This window comes from Equus caballus, chromosome 4 (assembly GCF_041296265.1).
Source record: "Equus caballus isolate H_3958 breed thoroughbred chromosome 4, TB-T2T, whole genome shotgun sequence".
Taxonomy (NCBI): domain Eukaryota; kingdom Metazoa; phylum Chordata; class Mammalia; order Perissodactyla; family Equidae; genus Equus; species Equus caballus.
In genome coordinates, this window is record NC_091687.1 from 108,498,139 (window position 1) to 108,524,028 (window position 25,890).

At 46.4% G+C, this 25,890-nt stretch overlaps 1 protein-coding gene across 15 annotated transcripts in view; it reads left to right on the top strand.

The window, feature by feature from the left end:
- The window catches only part of ACTR3B (actin related protein 3B), an 80,550-nt gene that overhangs the window by 48,235 nt on the left and 6,425 nt on the right, over positions 1-25,890 (top strand). For 12 of the 15 annotated variants that reach the window (XM_023640051.2, XM_070265264.1, XM_023640058.2 and 9 more), the window contains 4 exons: positions 150-257; positions 3,836-3,979; positions 7,009-7,182; positions 8,650-8,742. In XM_023640051.2, the coding sequence (XP_023495819.1) occupies positions 150-257; positions 3,836-3,979; positions 7,009-7,182; positions 8,650-8,742 (519 nt within the window). The remainder of the gene's footprint in view (positions 1-149; positions 258-3,835; positions 3,980-7,008; positions 7,183-8,649; positions 8,743-25,890) is intronic. The other 3 variants (XM_070265268.1, XM_070265265.1, XM_070265273.1) reach the window with 1 other exon arrangement.

Consider the following 25,890-nt stretch of genomic DNA (forward strand, 5'->3'; position numbering starts at 1 on the left):
TTCGGGAGAAGATAGAGGTTAGGGAAGGGAAAGAGTTATGCAGACTTAGTAAGAGAGAAAGAGCTCATTGACTGAGTCTGAGAACGAGCAGGCAGAATCCTCCAGGAAAATTTCCCCGTATGCTGACGGTTTCTGTGTCTTTTGTCCAGGCAGTGCTGGCCTTAGCGGCATCTTGGACGTCTCGACAAGTTGGCGAACGTACGTTAACAGGGATCGTCATCGACAGCGGGGATGGGGTCACCCACGCTATCCCAGTGGTAAGCAGAACGTTCAGTGCTTCTCTCTCTCTAGGCCTCACCTGACTTGAGGTAAGGGAAGAAATTAAGAAAAAACCCTTTTACAACTAAAATACCGCATTAAAGGCATATCTCTAGTTAGGAAATGTAACAAGAACTTTTAAGCCCAGGTGTGTGAGAAAGAAAAAGCTGCTGAGCGCCCGTGGTGTTGACGATGTTAAATTCCAGTGGCACATTCTGCCGTTGGGGTGCCAGCGGTCATTTGGGGTCTCCGGGGCCTCTGCTTGATCCCCTGGGGTGACATCCCCAGCAGGACCTCCCTGGCTTCTGTTCTGAGCTGTCGGGGTAGACATCGGCTCGGGTATCAGATATCTGGGTGTGGTGCATGCCCACTTGAAGGGTGATCTGTGTGTTCTGCGGCAGGCCGTGGACAGCTCTCACCAGCTCATGCTTTAGAGAATTGCTTCTTGCTTTTAAAAATATATTTAAGAGCCAAGAAGGAGAGTGTACATTTCAACTTGCAGAATTCTCTGCAATGTCACTTTTTGGTTTTAATTTTCAAAATATTAGAGAAGTGATTCCTAATTCAGGCTTCAAGAGACATCTCTATTTTTCTGTCGGTCCAATGGACTGCATACTTAAATGCTATTTAAAGTTTTTTTTTGTGAACATTAATTGAAACTGTCCAAATGGGGGTGTACAGTGGAAGGTCAGACTTGCTCTCTCCTGGTCTTCCTCCTCGAGGTCCCCTTCTCAGGCATCCCTGTTACTAGTTAGTTATGCATCTTACAAGTACGTTTTCTGCATATCTGACGTGTATGTGTGTAGCTCCTGTTTAAAATGCAAACTAGGGTTTTTTTTAAACAATTCATTTACTTTAATTGAAAAAATGGTCACCATTTCAGTTCTGGAAGTTAAGGGAATGATATACTAATATGCTAATGATTTGGTTCCTTCAAGGTCAGAAATCACTGGAGGGGAAGGATTAGTGGTTGATGTGCCTGCAGACAGGAAGGAAAAAGCCAGATTCCTCCCAGGCGCCATCCTTGTGCCCCTGCCGGTGTGCCCTTTGCACAGGGTGGGGCAAGGAAAGGGGGCAGGCATGAGTGATGCCCTGCACAGCGTTCTCCGTGCTGGGAGCACCCTCAGGCGGGTCTCACAGCCCCGCCGCCTCTTGTGGGTCACTGAGAAGTGTTAGTGCCCTGACATGTAATGCTCACGGGGAGATTCCGGCTTCTGGCTTCTTCCCTGAGCAGTGCAGACGAGATCCAGGGAGAGGGGCTTGTGGGCCTGCCCCTCTGCCCTTCTCCTGTGTCTGATGGAGGAGAAGGAAAGAGAACAAATTTCACGGGGTGTACAGGCTCACAGAGAAAGTTGTTTTTAAAATTTTCATCTGTATCTTAGTTCAGTTATTTTCCTGATTATAAAAATTACATTTGTTGTACAAAATTTGGATAAAATAGAGAAATGTGAAGAAGAAAATAAAACGACCTGCAAACCCACCCGGAGAACTGTGTATTGTACTTTTGGTCGTGTAGCTTTCTAAGCTTTTTTTCTTAGACACATGTGTGTACACGTTGTAAGCAAAATTGGAATATCCTACGTCTGGTTTTGTATTCTAATTGTATAATATAATCCTAAAGTTGTATTTTGTGTATTGATTTATCTCTGATATTTTTTCTTATGGTTAAATATTCTGTGAAAAAAAATTTAATAAGTATATAATAGCCCATCATGTGGGTGTTGCATAATTCACTGAGTTAGTTTCCTACTGTTGGACATGTGGGTTGTTTTAATGTTTTTCATGCTGTGATGAAGCTGATACTTATTTAACACTGGTTGAATTAATTATAGAAATGTTATATATATTGCGTAGAATGTAATAATTGTGAATAGTTTGTGGTGGAGAGCTAATATTCTTATGAGTTTAAGTTGATCTTTACTATTTTAATAATTTGTGCATATCTTTTATCTCCATCATAAAATATTTTACAAATAATTTGGACTCTGGAAAGGCCAATTCTTCTCTTACTTCCAGAAGTTGGCTACATCAGAAAGAAAGATGAGAGGAATTCCGTAACTTGTCCTGCAGCTTTATAATCGTTAGAACTAGTGCGTCTGTGAGGTGAAGCCGGCAGTTCCCTCCAGCGCCCGCTGTCCCACTGGACGGGTGGCACAGAGGCCAGTGCTGTATGTGCGAGACCCGAGTGTCTCCTCTTCATCTGATGAAACTGTGCTGGGAGTTACCCCCTCTGCCCCGCAGCCCCCATAAGCACGCTGGAAGTGTGCCAAGCCTGTGGCTGCCGTGGTGTGTTGTGCCCACAGGAAGGTGGTGCGGGGGCTCGGGCCGGCTGTGAGCTGCAGGCGCGTGAACTCATGGCCCCAGCCTGCTGGCGGTCGGCTCCAGCTCGTTTCCTGGCTCTGGGAGGGCAGTGGAGTGCAAGGAGCTGAACTCGTGACTGACGAGGTCTCAGATAGCGTGCTGTGTAGGTTAGCTTCTCAGAGTTATTGCTAACAATACAGCACCTAATACAGCCAATGGAACCATTTCTCGAGTCGTTTGTACCTGCCAGACAAGTGCTGTGTGCTTGACCTACTGCATTTCACTAATTCTGTATTGGAAACCCACGGGGTACTACTACTTGCCCCGTATTTTTTTTTTTGAGGAAGATTAGCCCTGAGCTAACATCTGCTGCCAATCCTCCTCTTTTTGCTGAGGAAGACTGGCCCTGAGCTAACATCCATGCCCATCTTCCTCTATTTTATACATGGGACATCTGCCACACCAAGGCTTGATAAGCAGTACATAGCTTATGTGGGACGCCTACCCCAGCATGGCTTGCCAAGCAGTGCCCTGTCCGCCCCCGGGATCCGAACTGGTGAACCCTGGGCTGCCGAAGCAGAACGTGCGCACCTAACTGCTACGCCACCAGGCTGGCCCCACTTGCCCCGTATTATGGGTGAAGGTACTGAAGCTAAAACATGTTAACAGACTTGTCCACGGTCACTCAGCCGACAGAGGTGGAACCGGGATTTGAATCCAGGTCGTTAGAATCTAAGTCATGCATACTTAACCAAATTGTTGACTTTTACAGATAAGTAGACTTATAGTTGGTTTAACGACTTACAGATAAAACATTTTCCTTTTTGTTAGAGGAGCAAAAAATTCGATTGGATTCTGTGTTCTGACAGACAGCATTACTGTTTGGAAGTGAACTGTCCTGAGTGATTTTCCTCCTCATGTTGCTCATAAGTGTCAGTTTGTTTCTGGAGAGTGTCAGGTTACAGTGAGGGATTGTGTGCTCCAGTCCTGAGCTTTGCAGAGCGGGCTTCGGTGCATGCTGCCAGTGCTGGGTGCCGGGAGGGCAGAGGTACATGCTGCCGGTGACAGTGCCGAGTGCCGGGAGGGCAGAGGTACATGCTGCCGGTGACAGTGCCGGGTGCCGGGAGGGCAGAGGTACATGCTGCCGGTGACAGTGCCGAGTGCCGGGAGGGCAGAGGTACATGCTGCCGGTGACGGTGACGGTGCCGGGAGGGCGGGTCCAGCTCAGAGTCCCCGGAGTTGCTCACGCGGTCCCTCTGCTCCTCTTCTTCCCCAGGCGGAGGGTTATGTAATCGGAAGCTGCATCAAACACATCCCCATTGCAGGTAGAGATATTACGTATTTCATTCAACAGCTGCTAAGGGAGAGGGAGGTGGGAATCCCTCCTGAGCAGTCACTGGAGACCGCAAAAGCCATTAAGGTAAAAACAGATGGGAAACGGGCCGGTTTGGGGGTGAGAGAGAAATGGTGTCTGGACACTTCCCCTTGCTGCCATCACCCTGCCCCCGCCTTCCTTCCTCTCCCCTCCCCGCGAATGTGGGTCTTGATCTGTTTACCACTTGAGTTAAGGGGCTGAAGGACTAAAGCTTCGCCTCTTCCTCTGAACGTAAATGCTTGTGGAGGTTCCAGCTGTAAATGAGAACAGCCTGACAGCCGGTGTTGAGCCCCGGCTGCACGGTACAGAATCATTTAATTGGAGCCTAATTGGATAGGACCTTCAGTTAACTGAATGTGTCTTCCACATCTCCCTCCGTGCTTCATTTCTAGAATAGGGAGCAAACAGCAGCAGCAACTGTGACTGTTAGGAATCCTGGAGGTGACCAGTATTCAAACTGACTTCCAGCATCTGTCGTGTGCAGTTCTGTACCCTGAGAATTACACTGCAGGATAGTGCCATTCTAGGATCCAGAATCACTAAACAAAATACACCAGTGTTTGCTAGACTCTAGTTACCATGCTAGAAAAGTTACAGGAAGTTTTAAAATTAGAGAAGTGAGAGAAGGAGAAAAATGGCTGTTGGTCCTGATTTAAAATGTTCACCTGACTAGTCATTACTTTAGTCTCTGTATTGCTCTGTACGTAGCAGTTGACTCTTTCTAAAGAACTTTTATTTTCAGGTTGCAAAATCAGGGCAAATGATTATTCTTTTAGTTAGAATGTAAGAGATTCTTAGTAATGCAAGGATAATTATTTATAGGTGAAGAGGGAAAGATTTTGTTTGTTTTTGGAGGATTTAAGTGTGGGGTGTCACATGTGACCCCAAGCATCTCCTTTCTCTTAGAACACACAGTTTTTGAGCTGCAGAGGAGTTTAAAGGGAGGCGAACCTGACTCCCCACCCCGACTGCTTTCCTCCCATCCCAGCCCCCGTAGCTGAGGCTGCTTGAAGGAAAGGAAGCATCAGAGATGGCGCCCGCACTGTGCATGACACTCTTGGTAAAAACGGGTATTTTTAGGACAGGGTGCACTGGTATAGGTAGGGCTCCTGCGGGCAGGGTGGCAGCTGCTCCGGTGTTCCCGGGCCTGGAGTTTCCAGGGATAGGGCACTCTGCGCTGGAACGGTGCAGTCCTGGGCACGCTGGAAGAGCTGGTCCTTTTCCTCTTGGGAAAGTTTACAGAAGTATCAGAAGACTTTCTTTTTAGACTAAAATATTTGCCAGGATTTCCCCTCTCCCTTTCCTTCCCTTTCTTCAGTGAAAGAAATTTGAATATTTGATCCGCGGTCCCTCGCCGCCCCAAATCTGTTACAGATGTGAATCAGAATTGACCCTCTCGTTCCGATGCTCGGGTCGATCGGGGGAGCGCGAATGTTCCCCTTTTCAGTAAAGATTCCTGAGTGTGGTCACTCGTGGGGTTGCTTTCCTGGTCCTCTCGTGGCATATACTTTACTCACTGGCTCTCTGGGCTCCAATTCTGACCCTGAGTTCGGAGCTGGCCCGTTCAGGTGATGACAGCATATCGCTCAGCTGTGGAGAGACTCCTTGTCTACTCCACACATCGGCTGCACTGCCCCTGCTGTGTGGGCTAGCCTTGCTCTCAGTGCTCATCTCACCTCTTTCTGTAAAGGAAGACATCCTGGAAAGAGCGGTTTAGAGTTACCCCTGGGTCATGTTACCACCATGGCCGTCTCCTGTGTCGCGAGCAGGGCTGAGGCCGCGTAGATCATGGCTCACGCCATCCTTGCTGCATGAGCCCGGAACTTAAGACTAACACTGCTGCACTCCACTCACCGTCCTGGAGGCACTTCCTGCCATCAGCTAAGCCGGTGGAGATGCCATAAGAAATGGACCAGGGCTCTCAGACAACTGCATGTTTTTGTCTCCAGCCTGGTAGATTTAAAGTTGTATCGACTGACTCGCTGTTATCAGGGAACACAGGGTTGTGTAACACATCTTGCCCATTAATCTTATAATTCTGCTAGAGTTTATCAAGGATGGTATTAGAATGTTCAGGGATTCTAAGAAACTTTTAATATCACAAAAACACCTTCAGAGGTACTTCCAAAATGTGTTATGAGCACCACTTATGTGCCTGACAACAGTGCCAGGTGTTGAACAGAACCCCCCTGGCTCCTGCCCACGGGAAGCTTGCTTTCAGAAGCTGGAACCCAGGTGCCACCTGCTGCTTTGCTGAGGTTAGCTCTAAGGACAGATGGTCAACCCAATTAAGCATCACCTGATGCTAAGGAGACAGTTCGCACATCTCAGGCTGGTTGCTGGTGCCCAGGTGAAAACCATTAGCAAATTATCTTGCAGGAGCAACTCCAGTACTCCTACCCAAGTCTGCCTTTGCTTTTTCCCGTGGTCTCTAGAACCTTAGAACCTACCATTTACTTATTTGTTGTGGTTGTTGCTTACTGCCCGCCTCTCAGCCAGAGCTCATGCTCCAGTGGGCAGGGGTCTGGGTGTGTTTGTCACTTATGCATCCCATGTGCCTAGGCACTTAGTAAATACTTGTTGTGGAGCCAGTGACTGTGCTGTGTCAGACTGCACAGCAGGTTAATGAACAGCTGATAGACTGTGCTGGGCGTCAGGATGACATCTCCCACATTCAGTGGATTGGCTGTGTGCAGGTCTGCTGGTCCAGAGTGGACGGCAGTGAGTGCCTGGGCAGGGGCCACGTGGGGGCCTAAGAGGAATAAGGAAAGAGGAAATGGAGACAAGATAATTAGTAGATCTCTTTAGACATTATTTCAGATAATATGGCAAAATAATTTGATAGAGTAAGGCTGAGATTAATAGCCAAGTTGCAAAGAAAGTAGACTTAATGTCCAAAATCAGAGCATGGTCACGTCTACTGTGACCATGCTGTCCACACTGGAGTTGTGGTGTGTGGACGGGACTCGTTCCAGGAGTGTGTTCAATGCTTGGGGTTACTGGGTATTTATCCGAGGGAAGAGACTCTGGGTAGTTATTAATGACTGGTGACGTCTTTGTGTGTGTGCATGCAGGAGAAATACTGTTACATTTGCCCTGATATAGTCAAGGAATTTGCCAAGTATGATGTGGATCCCCGGAAGTGGATCAAGCAGTACACGGGTATTAATGCGATCAACCAGAAGAAGTTCATCATAGATGTCGGCTACGAAAGGTTTCTGGGACCTGAAATTTTCTTTCATCCAGAGGTAAGATGTTTGCTTTTTGTGTGCTGAAGTATGGCATCTGTGGAGTGATACTGCCACCTGGTGTGCATAAAGATCCGTTCTCTGTGAAGGTCGCTGAGCAAGATAACTGCCTTCGGTGAGGACGACTGGTGTGGGTCACTCTGCAGACTGGTACAGCCTGTGGGCGACGTCTGCTTGATTGATTGTTTCCATTTGCCTCTCCGTAGACTTATCTGTTAAATAGTTAACGATTGATTATACCACGAGTGGTTAGGAAGAAGTTTTAAGAGCAATAGAAGATAATGGAATGGAAATTAATCTCATGTTAATATGAAAACTAATTAATCTCAGGGGCCAAATGAAAGTTGCCTCTGTATAAAAGGGGATAACATAGAACCTTTCCGTCTTTTCTGATCATCCTTCCTCATCCCACTTGTTACGTGAGGACAGTTGGTCCTGCCGTGGTCCCTGCTGCAAGTTAGTTGAAGCTTCTCTCTGAGGACCAGCCTTTCCATTGTTAGTCTTCAAGAGTTACAGATAGCCTCACTGTAACTAGTAGTCAGAAAGAATTATTGCTACTTTTCCAGAAGTGGTAATTGAGGCAAGATTTTAAGGTTTAAATAAAATGTATTTTATTGGTATTTTGTATTTTCCTGCCTAATTCAGTTTATATTCAATAGGTGGGTTACAAACTGCTGCCTGTTTTTAGATGTGTATGTGACTGTTTTGTACAGGGAAGTGGTACAGAATGTCTGCTGTACTGTAATCTAATATACTCATTCACTCATGCCTTTGCTATTATTGATTTAAAACAGACATAAAACCAACAATGGCCAGTCAGCAACTGGATGTTAGCTTCTTCCCTCCAGGCTATTGTACATTAAAGCTTTCCTTGATTTTAAAATGTACTTAAAATGTCATGTAATTGAATTGTTTATGCTTTAGCTTATTTAACTTAAGGAATTGAATCTAAGGCTATTGACTCAGTAACGTGATGGTTATCCTGTTGATTGTTTCATTTGAAAGCCGCCACCATCGAATCCCCCTCCCCGAGTCTTCTAGCTCAGCTTACAGTGATTTTTCATTGATTGTTTTTTTCTTATATCCTGGCTAATTTTTTCATAATATTAATGTTCATAAGTGATATACTCAGTGTTTCTCATCACATATCATGTACATCATGCCTGTGCTTTTTACAGTCTCTTCTTGGCATGATTCACTGCAGATTCATGACACAGGGCTGGCCTGTCTTTGTTGCTATTTGATATTTTTCCTTCACAAAACCCACACGTTTCATCTCTTGAGGGGACATATGTTATCATCACTCCATGCACACATATTCTCATGGGATTCATTTGACTTATTGTTCATTCCAATGTGAAGTTTTTAAAGGTATAGTAAATTCTGTATTTGTTAAAGTTACTTTTTCAAAAGAGTTTTGTCTTATTGAGAGAAATGTGTCATGTTTCTTTTATATTTGTATATTAGTTTGCCAACCCAGATTTTATGGAATCCATCTCAGACGTTGTTGATGAAGTGATACAGAATTGTCCCATCGATGTGCGTCGCCCGCTGTATAAGGTATAAGCTGCCTGGGTAAGGTACTTTGATCTCCTTCCAGAGCTGAAGGCCCGTCATTCTTAGACTAGGTTATTAACGTCAACATGCAGACTGTCCTACTTTACCTCCTGTTTCGTAGGATTTGTTAAAGGCCAGTGTAATGGTAAACTGTTTTTCTTGGGGTGCGGATGACTTAAATGTTTGGAAATATGACTCAGTTAACTAGAAGTGTTTAATTTAAATCTTCTAGTATCTTTTATTCTTATCTGGCAAACTTTATTTTAAATTGGACAATTTTAGCTGTATGTATTGACTGAGATATCAAAGTGATACTTCCCCTCCGGCTGTCCACGAATTCCACTGGTCTTGTTTCATGCATATTTAGGTTCACTGCCAAATGTGGTGTTGCCAGAAAGGAGTTAGAGCCTGAAATGAAACAATCAAATAGAAAATGCTCATGTAATATTCTTTCCAGAATTCTTTGATTGCAATGAATTTTGAAACTTGAAATGAGAAAAAGCCAGTCCATGTCATTGTAGGATCAAAGGAAGTAGTGCTGGCAGCCAGATATCGAGGGCAGAGCGTGACGCTCAGTTAGGCTTCCCTTGTCCTTCCTTAACCTCCGCCTGAGTGAGTTATGTCGTCAGCTCTCAGCCTCGGGAGTTCGTCTTACCTCCCTCACACTCAGGTAGCTGAATTTTAAAGAGAGAGAGTCAGGCTTAGTAAAGAGGGCTTCGTAAATTTTGTTTCATCTATACAGTGGCATACTATGCAGCCTTTAAAAAGAGTGAGGTAAATCAATGTAAATTCAAATGAAAAGCTGAGAATCCTATATATTGTTAGTGAAAAATCAAGTTGTAAAATTTACACGGCATTATTTCACTTTATGTAAAAACATAGTTTGCATATATGGAGATAAGAAAAGATTTGAATGATAAATGTTAAACTCTTAAATAAAATATCTTTGGGGGTGGGAGATGGATAACTTTTACTTTCTACTTTTAGTGTTTTAAAATTGTTTGAAATTTTATAGTTAAATGTTATTTTTATTATTGGAAAAAATTTTCCTATAAAGCCAGCTTTTTATGGATGAAAATGAATTATAATTCTACTTTTATTTGTTGCATATCCTTTAATTAATTAATTAATACCTCTTTCCTCCAATAAAATGTGCATGAAAGGGAAACTAAAGACAGACTGGAGTGTTAAAGTTTAGTAAAATAGCGTGTCTTAAATCTCACTTTAACACTAGCTGTGTCGTCTTGTCCCTGAAAGCAAGGGACAAGTGCACACTGCTCAGTCTTCATTTCATCATAATGGATGCGAAACTTCTGCCAGCGGTTACCGATTGCTCATGGTGGGTTGAGATTTTTCTCATTTGACAATTTAGTTCACTTTCAGTGGATTCATAGGACTCTTGAAGTAGGGAGGGCCTTGGAGAGTGTGTAGAGTAGATGATGACAGTGAGCCCGGAGATGGGAAAAGGAGGCAAAACTAGGGTGCTGGGTGCAAGGGAGCAGACTGGTCTTGCACTTTTGTTTGGTCTTGCTTTCTCTCTCGTCACTGGACAAGTTCCTTCACCTCGGCGATTTGGACTGGTAGATTGGGCAAGCCCACACAGTCTCTGCTCTTGGAAAAGATGAGTCTTTCCCTTTGCTGTTCCTTGTGCAGGGCGCCCTGAAAGAGGCAGCCTCGCGTGCCTTCCCTTGGAGGGCATCCACTCCTTCTTGCCTGCCTGGTAATTCCACTGCAATGCCATTTTCAGTCTTGGACTGAAAGACTAAGTCATATTCTCTCCCCACTTTTAATCCTTCTTGTCTCTAATGACTCTTTCCCAGGTTTAGGTACCAAACCCAATATTCGGCCTTGGCCTCAGGTGGCTTTCTACCACGCCTACATCTGACATGATGAATTGCACATGAGTGCAGTTTCCACACTGTCACATTTTTCTCTCGTTTGCTTGCCTTGTCTCACTAGTTTATAAAGCTTCCTTGAGTTCAAGGTTAGTATGTTTCATTTTGCAGTTAGCACAGTGTTATTAATAATTTAATAAGTCCAAGAAGGATTAAAAGTGGGGAGAGAATAGGACTTACAGGGAGAGGAGAAAAGAGGAGTTTTGGGGGCCTAGGAACGAGAAAGTCTTCTGCAGAGGCTGCTGAGGTACGGTTACTGTGCCTGAGTAGATTTCCCTCTTCACCACTCTTGGGACATCTAGCCCTAAATTTCCATCTGCTTCCTAGACACGTCCCAGTGACTGCCTTGTAGTCACCACAAAAGCTGTACAGGCATACCTTATTTTATTGTGTTTTGTAGATACTGTGGTTTTTACAGATTGAAGGTTTGTGGCAACCCTGCGTCGAGCAAGTCTGTTGGCGCTGTTTTTCCAACAGCATTTGCTCACTTTGTGTTTCTGTGTCAAATTTTGGTAATTCTCGCAATATTTCGTTCTTTTTAAAGATTGGCACCTGAGCTAACAACTGTTGGCAATCTTCTTTTTTTTTTTCCTGCTTTTTCTCCCCAGATCCCCCAAGTACATAGTTGCATATTTTAATTGTGGGTCCTTCTAGTTGTGGCATGTGGGATGCCGCCTCAGCATGACCTGATGAGCGGTGCCATGTCTGCACCCAGGATCTGAACCGGTGAAACCCTGGGCTGCCAAAGCGGAGCACGCAAACTTTACCACTTGGCCACGGACTTTACCACTTGGCCACGGGGCTGGCCCCTCTCACAATATTTCACACTTTTTCATTGTTACTGTATTTGTTATGGTGATGTGTGATTAGTGATCTTTGATGTTACTATTGTAATTGTTTTGGGGTGCCACAAACTATGTCTTTATAAGACCGTGAACTTAATAAATGCTGTGTGTGTTCTGACTGCTCCATCAGCCAGCAGTTCCCCCATCTCTCTCCCTCTCCTTGGACCTTCCTATTCCCTGAGACACAACAATATTGAAACTGGGCCAGTTAATAACCCTGCAGTGGCCTCTAAGTGTTCAAGAGGAAGGAAGTGTCGTCCATCATTCATTTTGAATCAAAAGCTAGAAATGATTAAGCTCAGTGAGGAAGGTATGTTGAAAGCTGAGATAGGCCAAAGGCTAGGCCTGTTGTGCCAATTAGCCACATTGTGAATGCAAAGGAAAAGTTCTTGAAGGAAATTAAAAGTGCTACTCCAGTGAACACACAAATGATAAGAAAGCAAATAGCCTATTGCTGACATGGAGAAAGTTTTAGCGGTCTGGACAGAAGATCAAACCTGCCACAGCATTCCCTTAAGCCAAAGCCCAGTCCAGAGCAAGGCCCTAACTCTCTTCAATTCTGTGAAGGCTGAGAGAGGGGAGGAAGCTGCAGAAGAAAAGTTTGAGGCTAACAGAGCTTGGCTCACGAGGTTGAAGGAAAGAAGCGTCTCCATGACATAGAGGTGCAGGGTGAAGCAGCAGGTGCTGACGTAGAAGCTGCAGCAGGTTACCCCGAAGATCTGGCTGAGAGAATCAATGAAGGCAGCTGCACCAAACAACAGATCTTCGATGCAGCTGCAACAGCCTTATATTGGAGGAAGATCCAGCTAGGACTTTCACAGCTGGAGAGGAGAAGTCAATGCCTGGCTTCAAAGGACAAGCTGACTCTCTTGTTAAGGGCTAATGCAGCTGGTGACTTTGAGTTGAAGCCAGTGCTCATTTACCATTCTGAAAATCCTAGGGCCCTTGAGAATTTTGCTAAATCGACTCTGCTTGTATTCTGTAAATGGAGCAACCAAGCCCGGATGACATCACACCTGTTTACAACATGGTTTCCTGAATATTTAAGCCCACTATTGAGACTTACTGCTCAGAAAATTCCTTTCAGAATATTATTAGTCATTGACAATGTATCTGGTACCCAAGAGCTCTGATGGAGATAGACAATGAGATTAATGTTGTTTTCGTGCCTTCTAACACAATATCCATTCTGTAGGCCATGCATCAAGGAGTAATTTCAACTTTCAAGTCTTATTTAAGAAATGCGTTTAGTAAGGCTGTAGCTGCCGTAGATAGTGATTCCTCTGATGGATCTGGGCAAAGTAAATTGAAACTCTGGAAAGGATTCACCATTCTAGATGCCATTAAGAACATTCATGATTCCTGGGAAGAGGTCAAAATATCAACAGTAACAGGAGTCTGGAAGAAGTTGATTCCAACCCTCATGGATGACTTTGAGGGTTCAAGACTTCAGTGGAGGAAGTAACTGCGGATGTGGTGGAAACAGCAAGAGAACTGAATTTAGAAGTGGAGCCTGAAGAGGTGACTGAATTCCTGCAATCTCATGATAGAAATTTAACGGATAAGGAATTGCTTCTTATGGGTGAGCAAAGAAAGTGGTTTCTTGAGATGAAATCTACTCCTAGTAAAGATGCTGTGAAGGTTGTTGAAATGACAACACAGGATTTAGAATGAGACATGAACTTAGTTGAAAAGCAGCGGCAGGATTTGAGACGATTGACTCCAATTTTGAAAGTTCTACTGTGGGGAAGATACCATCCAACAGCATCGCATGCCACAGAGAAATTGTTCGTGAAAGGAAGGGTTGATCGATCCTGCAGACTTCACTGTTGACTTATTTTAAGAAATCCCACAGCCACTCTAGCCTGCAGCAACCACCACCCTTACCAGTCAGCAGCCATCAACATGGAGGCAAGACCCTCCACCAGCAAAAAGATACAACTTGCTGACGGCTCAAATGATGGTTAGCATATTTTAGCAATGAAGTGTTTTTTAGACATAATGTGATTGCACACTTACTAGAATACAGTATAGTGTAAACATAACTTTTATATGTACTGGGAAACCAAAAAATTTGTGTGACTTGCGTTATTGCGATATTCGCTTTGTTGCGGTGGTCTGGACCCGGGCCTGCGATGTCTCTGAGGTGTGCGTGTATGTACGCGATCCCTGCTTGTCATTTCGTCTCTTAAATTCAGTGCTCTTCTCCCAGCCACCCTAACTAGAAACGTTCGGCTCCATCAAAAGCGGCTGCCCAGGGGTCGGATCTAGAGACACTCATGGTGTTACGTCGTCTATTTAGGGGACACGAGCTAGTGGTTAGTTAAAAACGTTGCTTCAGAGTCATTCTTCTAGTGGGTGTACAGGAGAGAGTAGGAAAGGGGTGTGGCTTGTCTGCTTCCGTTATTTGGAGTAATTATTTTGGGCACCGATGGATGTGTACATTAGCAGGTTCCTGTGGTTCGTTGGCTGTAGGAGGTGAGAGCAGAATCCAGGGTAGAGAAGGTTGAGAATGATGGGATGAAGAAGCCAAAATGAAAATGTGGTTTGGGTGAGGATCAGGAAAGGCAGCTTAACAAATACATGGGCATTTAACCCGATTGACTTCATTTCCTAGTATTTTTAAAGCCTTAGGTTTCTATCAACTCTATACTTAGGAAGTTGGAGAAAATGACCGAACTTCTAAATGTAAATTTTTAATTTTTAAAATTTTTTTAAACTTTTTTTTCTTTTTTCCCCAAATCCCCCCAGTACATAGTTGTATATTTTAGTTGTGGGTCTTTTAGTTGTGGCATGTGGGACGCTGCCTCAGCGTGGCCTGACGAGCGGTGCCATGTCCGCACCCAGGATCTGAACCAGTGAAACCCTGGGCCGTCGCAGAGGAGCATGTGGACTTAACCTCTCGGCCACAGGGCCGGCCCTTCAATGTAAATTTTTCAAATGATAAGAAATTTCGGATTTGCTTTTTTGTGATCAGTTGCTCTCCAGGTGCCTCATTATCGTTGTTCAGAAACAACCTTAACTGTCTCCATTTCTGAACAGGTTTTCCTTGAAGAAATCATGTTGTTATTCACAGACTTTGAAAAGATCCTTTATTAAATAGCTAGAATTTATTTGAGTGTTTGTATGTGTCAAGAACTGACGGTTTCCTCACCACCGTCTCATGAGGGAGCTGCTGTTTCTGCCCGTTTCCCGGATGAGACTGATGGACACTGCCCGAGGTGCGCTCCGGTCAGCGCTGCTGTGTCTCCTGAGGCCTCTCGTGTGCAGGGACTTTGAGAGGAGCTTGGAACGCGTTGCGTCTTTTAATCCTCACACACGTCTGTTGAGGTTGAGGTTGATAATATGCTCCTTCTTTACAGATCAGGAAATGGAGTTTTGGGGGGTAAGTGCTAGGTGAGATCACAGCTAGCTGCTGGGTGGCCCAGTAGACCGTGAGTCCATTTCCCACATAGTTGAAAACTCACGCTTTGTCCACCACGTCACACTGGAAATGATGTAAAATGTGGAAGGAAGCTGATTCTCCAGAGAGGGAAGCCCTGACTACTTCACCGTTAGGATGGTCATTTCTTCGCTGTGGTTTTGGAAGAGTGTTAGCCTTGCCCTGGTTGTCAGGTTTGTGCCAGTAAGTCTCGAGCTCCATCAGCTGTAAGAACTCGTCTGTGTGGGGCCTCTGCAATGTTACTGCACCCCGTAAGTGACTGAGGACTCCAATAGATTGAGAGGGGAGGCCTGAATGTGGGAGTTGACCATGTTTTTCTCCTTGCCACGTGGCCAGGCTCCGTAGCCCGTGGGAAAGGAGGGACACAAATGGGACCGCCCCCTTTGCCACCTTTGTAAGAAAGCAAGTGGACTAGAACGTTACCGGAAAAATGAACCCTGACATCTCTGTGCCTAACAGTGGAGGTGTGCTTCCTCGCTCACGGGACAAATCCATTGTGAGGTGGCACCCCCAGAAACGTCATCTCGTGGGTCACCCTGCCGGGGAGCCAGCTGGCAGGCCACCTCAGCTGTCCTCCCTGGGCGAGCACTGTCACAGGGCCCAGCCGCACTGCCGGGCCCCGGGACTGGGGAGGTGACAGAGCATCTGCTGGGCACCACTGCCTCGGCCACAGCCACCACGAAAGGGACTTGTTTCCAAAACAAGGGGCTTGATTTGCTCAAATTGAAGTTTCATATCGAGGCCTAGAAATGGCTTTTTCTGCATGTTAACCTGCCAATAATGGCTGTTGTCATAGTGCTTTTTCCCCAGGTGATTTTAGATGGGGGATGGCCAACCTTTTCTGCGAAGAGCCAGATGGTCAATATTTTCGGCTTTGCGGCCTGTTAGGCCTCTGTCACACTTACTCGTGCTGCCGGAGTGGCCGTGGACGACATGTGAGCGACCAGGAGGGGCTGAGTTCCTGGGGACTTTAGTGACGAAAGCAGGCAGCCTCTTGTGGACCTGTGAGTAATGACTTCGGGAACCCAGTTCTACCACTTGCCAGATTAGGCCTCATTGAGGCCGTGCGTGTGAAGGCGGGGCCTCTCTTCATCGCCCGCGGTCCACGCTGCTTTCAGGAAGGACGGCCTAAGAGTTACTGTCGGACTCCTTTCACTTCGGATTCGTGGCTCCGCCAGCAAAGGGCAGAGTCACAGACTGCTCGGCCAGCTCCCTGCCAGCTCGCTTTCCAGAGGCCGTCCCCCTTTTTCCCAGACTGGTTCACACTGCGTGGGGTCGTGGAGGGTGCTCCTGGGGCATCTTGGGCTGCGGCTTCGTTGTAGGATTCTCTCTGTTCCTTTGGTCCTGCCTTCCTGACTCCGACTCCTCCTGAGCGTGGACGTGAGCTTGCCATGGAAAGAACCTTCCACTTCAGCTTCTGTGTTCGTGAGGCCTACAGATGTGTGGGTTCGTGGGGTTTTTAGTAATTCTGAGCCACTCTTCTAGTTAGCAGATGTGCTGCGATCTGCTGCGGAGCGTGCGTTGCCGCACTCCATAGAGCTAACGTTTCCGTGTCTTCAGGTGGCATATCTTTCCTTTCCAGTCCTCTTATCACTGTCACCCTTGTCTCTGTGACTGATGTTTCTTCCTACCTGCCAGGCCCACTCTTGTCAGTGGCCCTAGCACCTGCCACCGCTTAAAAGGTACTCAGTAGACCAGTAGAGAGTCGGAAGCATGGTCCCCGCGCCCAGACACTCGCAATTGAAAACGGGGAGCAGCATGCCTGCTGAGCCTTGATGCATTCCCGGGACAGATGAGGTGCCCCCCAGGAGTGTGGAGGCGGCTTCCTGACCTCTGCCATCGTGTGCGACCCCAGGTCCCCACAGCCTGCTATGAGAAGGTGTGGTGGCCAAATGGGCTCGAGTGGAACCCCAGAGACCCCACAGGAGAGATTTCTGAGCCAGCTCCTTGGTGCCCTGAGGGACTGCTGTTCGCTGTAAGGGAAGTCGTCTCTGCTTTGCAGAGCCTGCTTCTAGAGGCACCGTGTAGACAGTTGGGCCAGGACGTCTTAGATTTTCCAGACTCCGTCTCCGTAACTGTTGGTGGAGTTTGTTAGGATGAGGCTGTCGGAGGAGGCTTGCTTTAGGCTCTACTGGAAACTTCTGAGACCTTCCTGGTCGTCGCGTTAACCTCACTCAGGCTAATAGACAAGAAAGCGGAGGTGGTGGAAGAGAGAATAAAAGGTGGCTTTGGGGCTGGCCCCGTGGCCAAGTGGTTAAATTTGCATGCTGTGCTGTGGCAGCCCAGGTTTTCGCCGGTTCTGATCCTGGGCGCGGACATGGCACTGCTCATCAAGCCATGCTGAGGGGGTGTCCTGTATGCCACAACTAGAAGAACCCACAACTAAGAATATACAACTATGTACTGGTGGGCTTTGGGGAGAAAAAGGAAAAAAATAAAATCTTAAAAAAAAAAAAAGGTGGTTTTGAAAATTTAGAATCTTTAAAAAAGCAAAAGAGTTTTTTTAGATGAAAGTAGTCATAATCTAATTTTTACTCAGTCTGGCCCGTAAGTAAGAAGGATTTACATGCCTCCTTTCTCTGTTCAGCCTCTCAGTATATTGGAGGCTGGGGCTGAGAGGACTCATGTGTGAGGGCCAAGTCTTGGTAGGCCTGTAGTTTCCCCAGGAGGCCCAGTCATCACAAGGAGCAGGTGCTGCTGGAATCCAGGTCTTTTCAGCCTGGCCGCCCATGGGCATCACCCCAGGAGATCTTAAAAGCTCCCTGGATGATGCTCATGTGCAGCTAGATTGAGAACCACTGTTAGCAACTAGTTCACTCGTGGATTAGTCGGTGTTTGGTGGCTTTCCTGCGTGTGAGGGCAAAGCTGATTCTGAGCTGCTTGGTAACGCAAGTGGGTGTCTTTTCCTGAGTTCGGTTTATCAGGTATTGGAGTGCTTACTAAACACAAGACACCATTGTTGTTAAATGAGAGGATTTAAGTATGTATGAGAGGCGGTTCTTGTCTTTAAGAGCTTATAAAAAAGCTAAAAGTAATACCGAAATAATTCTAATGGGAGCCACTACAAGCTAAATGTCACTACAGCGAATTATGCAAGTCACGGTAGCTGAGAGGAGGGCAAATGTGTTTAATAGAGCGGATTGGGAAAGGCTTCCAGAAGGCCGCATCTGAGCTGAGTCTGAGGGCTTGGCCTGCAGAGCTGAGGTGGGGAGACAAGCCAGGTGGAGGGAACTTGATGAGCACAGGTGGCGGCGGAGCAGGGCAGCTGTTCCAGAATCTGTTAAGGTGGAGCCTGAGGCATATGGAAGGTGGTGGGGACCAAATCCAGGAGGGAGGGTGCGGCCAGCAAGGAAATATTTTAAACACTGCTTTAACTGTGGGGTGGGAGTTGTTGAAAATTCATATTCATTATGTTTGTCAAGCAGATGTGAATACATCTTGATATAGTTCAAAGATTGATTTTTTTCTGTAAGCAATTGCTTGAATTAGGTATATATATTGTAATTATGTTAATGCCTTTAAATCAGAAAGCGTGTTGCAAGGTAAATGACTTCTGTTATTTTTTCTTAATGTTGATAAGTTCAAATCTCTAATATTTGAGAGAGAAAAATACATATTTTAAGATATCATTGGTTTTTTTCAGCCGTTTTCAAAATAGGCCTCTTATTCAGATGGAATCCTGATTAGAGCCTAGTGTGTGAACAGGTGAGAGAGCTGCTCTGTGTGGGGGGTGGACAGAGCAGGTCCAGAGCTCTGCTCGTTCAGCCCCGACTCCATACTCGTATTTTCCCCGTAACTCTTAACTGACGCTTTCCGCTGCTGGAGCCAAAAGTGGCCCGATCTTTGTGTTCCTGGGGAGGGAGAGTGTGGCTGACAACTGAACGCTGACTTGCCAGTTGAGAAGAACTTTCAGGGCTTGCTCGTTGTTAGTTGTGACATCGCCCGTGACCAGGCTGCTGTTTAGAGCCCGCCCTGAGGTCCGCGGACTTTCCTCTGGGACACCGTGGGGCGTCACACAGCCCACATTTTAGAGATAGGTTTGTTCTAACTTTGCTGGGATTGTAGGCCTTGGGTTAGTTTCAGAGTAAAAAAGCTGTTGTCCCTAAAGAGAGACAGCCTTTCCAGAATACGGTATAGAGAGAGTTACCAGGAGCTTCTGATGGAGTTGTCTTAGCCTGTGGCGAGTGTCACGTGGCGACTTCTCCGTGAGCAGGTGACATCGCGCCTGCAGTTAACTGCGGGGTCCGTTAGAGTTGCACGGGGTGCTGGGTAGGTGGTACCGTGCGTCCGTCAGATTGGGTTAAGAATGAGAATAGAGCCTCCAGCACCAAATATACTTGGCATTAAGGAATGGGAATTTGTTATTTTTAATACCATATTAGGTATTAGTTAAATGAACTTACTATTAATATAGACCTTATTGTAAGTCTTTCTGACTAGACATCAGGTGACTGACAGGCTGTGTGTAGTGTTAATACTGTTGTGTGCTACGGCATTCCTTACTAGCATAAAGACAGGCCCTCTCCGTTTTTAGAGGTGGTTTACAGTTGAGACTTTCATTTGACATAATGAAGTAAACTCTTGTCCTGTTGGAATTGTCGAGGGCGACGGAGGAGTCCAGTCGGCCCGTGAACTTGAGTGACAGGTGGAGCCGTGCGCGGAGTGAAAGGCGTGCTTGCAAACAGGCCCGCAGCCGTTCCGCGGGTTGGGGGAAAGCAGGGAAAACAGTTTACTGCAGAAAGTCTGGACTCTACAGTTGAGCAGACTATTGTTTCTAACTTAGAATGCATTTAGAAAATATGAGCAGTACCAAAATCTTTGATGAAGAAAACAGAAGTCACTCCTCTCTAATCACTGCATATCAGTTATGACTTTGACTGCCTTTCTCTTTGCTTTTTGAAATATAAATAGGTAGATATATCATGCTGTGTTTATATTTTGTATCCTATATATTAACTTAGCATTATGTTGTGAACAGTTTCTTAAGTAATTAACATTAACATTCTTTTTTTTTTTTTCCTGGTGAGGAAGATTGTCCCTGAGCTGACATCTGTGTCAGTCTTCCTCTATTTTATTTGTGGGACGCTGCCACAGCATGGCTTGACGAGTGGTGTGTAGGTCCATGCCTGGGATCCAAAACCACGAACTCAGGGCTGCTGAAGGGGGGTACTATGCCATGGGGCCCAGAAATGTTCTTTTTAATGAGATCTAATGCTCTATCCTGTGTGTGTTTGAGTAGCCAACTCTTCTCCTACATTTAGATTTGTGATACTTTTCTAGCTTAGGTCAAGATTTCTTTCTTCCCCAGGGTGCAATCCGACGCCCATGGCAGTGTGTATTTCATGATGCTTTTGGGTTGGCTTGTTCTGATTTGCGAGTTTGCTGACCGACTGGAGCATGCTTTCTGGCTGAAATGCTCACCTGGGTCAGCAGGTCTCTGAGCACTTTTGAATTTCCGGTCAAAAACCCTAAGTGGGCTTGCCAGAGGAATAACCTGGGGCATTGGGAGAATGTCTTTCCAGAGGATTGCTGACTGCTAGAACTCTCACCCCGCAAGTATACTGGCTGCTGTCGTTCCGTGTGATCAGGAAGCGCTGGTCTGTTTTCTAAGTAAACTGCCTTTAGAATGAATCCCATTGAACTTTGGCTTTTGTTTAAAGTTCCTTGAGAAGTATTATTTTTATATCATAATGCTTAAGAGTATAGGTTCCAGAGCCACACTGTGGGGTTTTCTTCTTGCCTGAGCCACGTACCAGCATGGCGACTGTGTGGGGTTGTGCGGGCTCTTGGAGCATCTGCTTCCTGGTGCGAGGTGGGGTAATTAGCGTAGCTGTCTCATAGAGTTGCTGGGAGGATTCACTTAGATAATCCTCACTGAGGCAAAAGTGCGGTGCTGGTGCATAGGAAGTCCTAAGTAAATATTATTGTTACTGTTTTATCATATTCTGTGAATCCCATGGCGACGAGCATGGGCTCTGAGTCAGACAGATGTGCAGTTTACCAGCTGTGTGGCTTTGGGCACGTTATTTAACGCTGAGCGTTGGTACTTTAATCTGTAAAATGGGGTAGTAAGTTTACAGCTGGGAGGCTTAACTGGGACAGTGACTATCAGCATCGTAACTGGCACCTGCTAAACGTGTTATTGTTGTTTATAACTGTTCATAGTGGGATAGACCAGGAATTTGAAATGACGTAGTATCAGTTTAGGTTTAATTCAGAGAAAATGCTATAGTTTTATTTTATTTTATTCCAATAAAGTAGGTTATGAAATGTGTGTTTTTCTTGTTTGAATTCAGTTAGGAGAGGAGTTCTGCGATTTAGTAAATCAGTAATCAGATGTGATATGACTCTCAGTGGATTAGTGCATTCGGAGTTTTTCCTTCTTATTACGCCATTCTAGTAAAGACTATGCATTTTGAAAATATAGGGAGAGAGACCTCCCCCAGCTGAAGTTGGTTTATTGGGGTCCAGGGCAGGAGTAGAGGCTCTTGCTGGTGGAGGGAAGGGTTGTTGAGGCGAGGGAAGGGCCTGAGCGCAGACATTTAGTTGGAGTGAGCATGGCTTCTGTGTAGGCCCTGTAAGGTCCATCAGTTCATTTACTCATCTTAAGTGTTTATGGGGAACCTGCTGTGTGCTGGTCGTTGTTCTGGGCACTGTGGGGTTAGCTATGAGTAAAACTGGAAGAAAATCCCTGCCATTGTGGGATTACACTCTTGTGGGGGCAATAGACAAAAATAAATGAATGAGTGAAATACGTAGTATAGCGGTAGGGAGGAAAGTTGCCAGGAAAAGGAGAAAGGGAGTGCGGGGGTTTGGGAGTGTGGGGAGACTCAGTTTCCCCTAGGTGATGGGCAACATTTGAGCAAAGACTTGAGGGGGTGAGGGAGGAAGCCATGCAGATGTTGGGGAGAGGGCAGTCCACACAGCATCTAGGCAGAAGCCTCAGCAGCCCGGAGGCCTTGAGGTAGGGGCAGGCTCATGTGTTCTGGAAGTTTCAAGAAGGCAGTGTGAGTAGAGCGGAGTGCCTAGCTGGAGACAGGAAGGAGACGAGATTGGAAGAGGCAGAGAGGGCCTTATGGGAGCCCCCACCCTCGGAGGGCAGGGCCACCACGGTCTAAATCCAGGGCACAGGGCCAGATGGCAAATGTCGTCGACTGCCTGAGCAGGGCTGTCTTCAAATGAAACTATTTGTGGACACTGAAATTTGAATTTCATGCAGTTTTCATGTGTCACAAAATATTCTTCTTCTGTTGATTTTTTCCTCTAAACTTTTAGAAGTGTCAAAGCCATTCTTAGCTTATAGGTTGTACTGGAAGAGTGAGTGGCCCAGATTTGGCCCATGGGCGGAGTTGCCAAGTCCTGGTCTGAGTGAATGGCAGCCCTGAATTGTGCAGTGTGTGGCCTCTGTGGTGGCTGTGGGTCTTGTGAACTGTTGGGAGGGCTTCGGCTATGCCCTGAGACTTGAGAAGCCGTGGGAGGGGTTTGAGCACAGGAGTGACGTGGTGTGACGTGTTTTACAGTGATAATCATGGCTGCTCAGTTGGAAGTAGATTGTGGAGGACAGAACAGAAGTAAGGAACCAGCTGGGGGTTCTCTCAGTAATCCAGCAAGACATAGTCATGGAGGCTGAGAGAAATGGTCAGATTTTGCTTGTATTTTGGAGATAGAGCCAACAGGATTTGCTGAAGGAATAGAAGTGGTGCAAGAGAAAGAAAAGAGTGGGTGTGACGTTAAGCGGTAGGAAGGCTGCACTGTCATTGACTAGATGTGGTACCAGTGGCTGCCTCGCTGGTGAGAAGTCCCAGAGGGGTTCATGTCCCCTTCCAGCTGTGGAGGCCGATGCCGTGAAGCGTTGTTTCATGCCGTCACTCTTCAGAAGACCTGTCTCTAGCTCTTGTTGCTCAGGGCACATAAATTACTATCACACATTAGAAAAATCTCTTGGTATTTTTGATTATTGATAATTATATTTCAGCATAATTGGCTTCCTTTGTAATCCTCCATATTTTATTTTATGCATTTGAGAGCATTACTGTGGGAAGGGGTCCTTGGCCCACAAAAGGTCCAGACCTCCTGTTCTACCAGCCCCTCATGCCCTTACCTAAGGCTGGCCCTCCCTGGGGATGCCTGAGGATGCCTTCCCTCCGAGCATTGCTCCTGTGGTCCTGCCCTCTGAGCATCGCTGCTGCAGTCCTCCCCTCCGAACATCACTCTGGCAGACCTCCTCTCTGCCTTCCTCCCTGCGACCCACCCTTCTGGCTCAGAGGACCTTCACTGCCTGTCTCCCTCTCCCTCGCTGCGTGCTGGTCCCAGTGCCGCTTCCTCCACGCCACCTCCTCTTCCTCTTCCCCTGGGATGCGTCAGGACTGTCCCTGACTCTCTTTCTTCTGTATCTCTGTCTGTTCCCTTGTGGTACCATCCAGTCACATTAAATATAAATGCTCTTTGTCCTCTGAGAACTGCAGACTTGATGTCTCCAGCCCAGACTGCAGGCCCCTAGGTCTGGCAGTCTTCTTCCATCTCTGGGATGTGGGCTAGGCCTTCCAACTCCACATGCCCTGAGCTGAATGCTTGATCTTCCCCTACAGACCTGTTCCACCTCTGGTTTGTGGCACCTCCACCCTTCCAGTTAGTTTTTAGGCCAAAAGCTTTGGAAATTGTCTTCTTGACTCCTTATTTCTCTCATACTCTACGTCAACCCTGTCAGCAAGTTCTGTTGGTTTCATTCTCAAACATATCTAGAAGCTAACCATTTCTCATGACCAAATCTGCTGCTGTCCTGGTTCAAGCCACTGTCATTTCCTGCTAGTGTTCTTCCTGCCACCTCCTAACCGGTCCCCTCAGTTCTTCCTTAGCCCCTTGGCGCGTAGCCAGAGCGACTCTGTTTTCTCAGTCAGCTCAGCCCTCCAGAGCCTTCCAGCTCACCCAGAGTCCAGCCAGTGCTGTGAGGGGCTGCACTGCCCGGGGTGGGCTGATCTGTTAATTCAGGACCTCACCTCCTGCTCCTGTCTGCCTCCCTTGTTTCCTCTCTGCTGTTCCACAAACACACCAAGCTCAGTTCTGCCACAGGTCTCTGTCCCTGCTCTCCTTCTGCCTGGAACACTCTTCCAAGGGTCTGCCTGACTCACTTCCTCGGTGCCTTAAGTCTCTGCCCTGATGTCATCTTCCCAGGAGGCTCCCTGACCAGCCTGTTTAAAAGGCGTCTCTGCCCTGTCCGTTTCACTCTGTGTCACCATGACTTGCTTCAGTGTTTCCTCTGCATGTTTGTGGGCTGTGTGTCCCCTGTTTTGATATGTTAGGTTCAGTGCTGATCAGCAGGACCCAGAACGGTTCCTGGCACTTGGTAAGCACTTGATAAATATTGTTGAATGGATGGACAAGAGTGTGGGGTGCTTCGTGAGCTCTTACTCCTCACACATGAGGCAGGGAAAGAGCTGTTGTAGATCTGGAGAGACGCAGAGCGGCAGCCTGTCGGGCACAGGTGACATCGTGCGCCAGTGTGCAGCATCTGGAAGAACCTGGGGCTGTAGGGCCAGGGCGTGGCCAGGGAGAGGGAGGACGCAGACTGGCTGGAGAGTGGAAGGGCCTGTGTCTGCTGTCCCAAGGAGTCTGGGCTTAATTAAGACCAAATGTAGGATCTTAGTGAAAAAAATATTTTGAAAGGTAGGCTCAGAGCCCGCCCTGGTGGCCTGGTGGTTAAAGTTCGGCACGCTCTGCCTCGGCAGCCCGGGTTGGGTTCCTGGGTGCAGAACCACACGCTCCTCTGTGAGTAGCCACGCTGTGGCAGCGGCTCACAGGAGAATGAGAAGGACTCACAACTCGGATATACAACTGTGTACTGAGGCTTTAGGGAGGGGAAAAAATGATCTTAGCTCAGGGCAAAACTTTCCCAGCAATAAAAAAGTAAAAAGAAAGGAAGGCTCAGTAACTATTTGTTAAGCTGTTAGAATAAACAATCATTGAGTTCAGAGTCCTATTTTAAGAGATCGCCTTGCCTGTGCTTTACACACAGTGAAATAAAATGGTGGTATACACAATTTTTGCATTATTTTGAAAACTGTTAGATAAATAGGGCATTTGAAAATGCTTTCTCTGTGCTGGGCTTTCTGCTGGAAGCTTTCTCTACGATTCTTGTGATAATCTGCCTCGTGAGTCTGATTCTTTTCTGTAAGTAAGGGGTTTGTTTTAGAATATTGAAATTTTATTATTTGTGATATCTTGTTTAAAGGCTTCCTTAGGAGGATATTTACTTACTCTTCCATGTGGAAACTGCTTGAGAATACTATTAGGCTAGCTGTTCATATTTCTGAGGTGCAGAATCATTAAAGTAAGCACTGTTGCTTTACTTTGAAAGAAGACGAAAGAATACATTTATTGATAATTTCACTTATTTCTCTTTTTCTGTTTCTGTTTTTTCCCTATTCTGAAAGTGAAACAATCATGGGTAATGAAAAACCAAAGCAGATGATGTCTATAAATCAAATTTAAACTGTCAGGATGTTTCTGAACAGTCACCGGGTTGAAAATAATAAGTTCAGGTAACATTTTAATGCTCACAAAGACTGGTTCAGAAGCCAGTTGTATTAAGCCCGTCAGAGAGGAGGAGGATGAGACAGTGGTGGGCGGGGCAGACGGCTTTCTCCCTCCCTGTCACCCTTCCTCCTCTCTTGGGCGTCTCCAGAATCCAGTGAATGCCCTTTAGGAGTGAAGGGCAGACTCTCCACCCTGTCACTTCTTGGAGAAAATGGGATCGTGGTTGGTAGTGACGCCTGTGTACTGAGGCTGGTCTGTGGTGGGCACAGCTGGGGGCTGGGGACGGGCTTCGTTGTGGTTTGTTTTGTAATCTGTTCTTGTGTTTTCAAGCATAGAATAGCATGCTGTCGGTGTAGGGGGCCAGGAGGCTGCAAAGTGGGTCTGTCTCCTTTCGTTCCTTTGTGTAACAGAACTTTTCCACTGAAGTTTTGTGTTG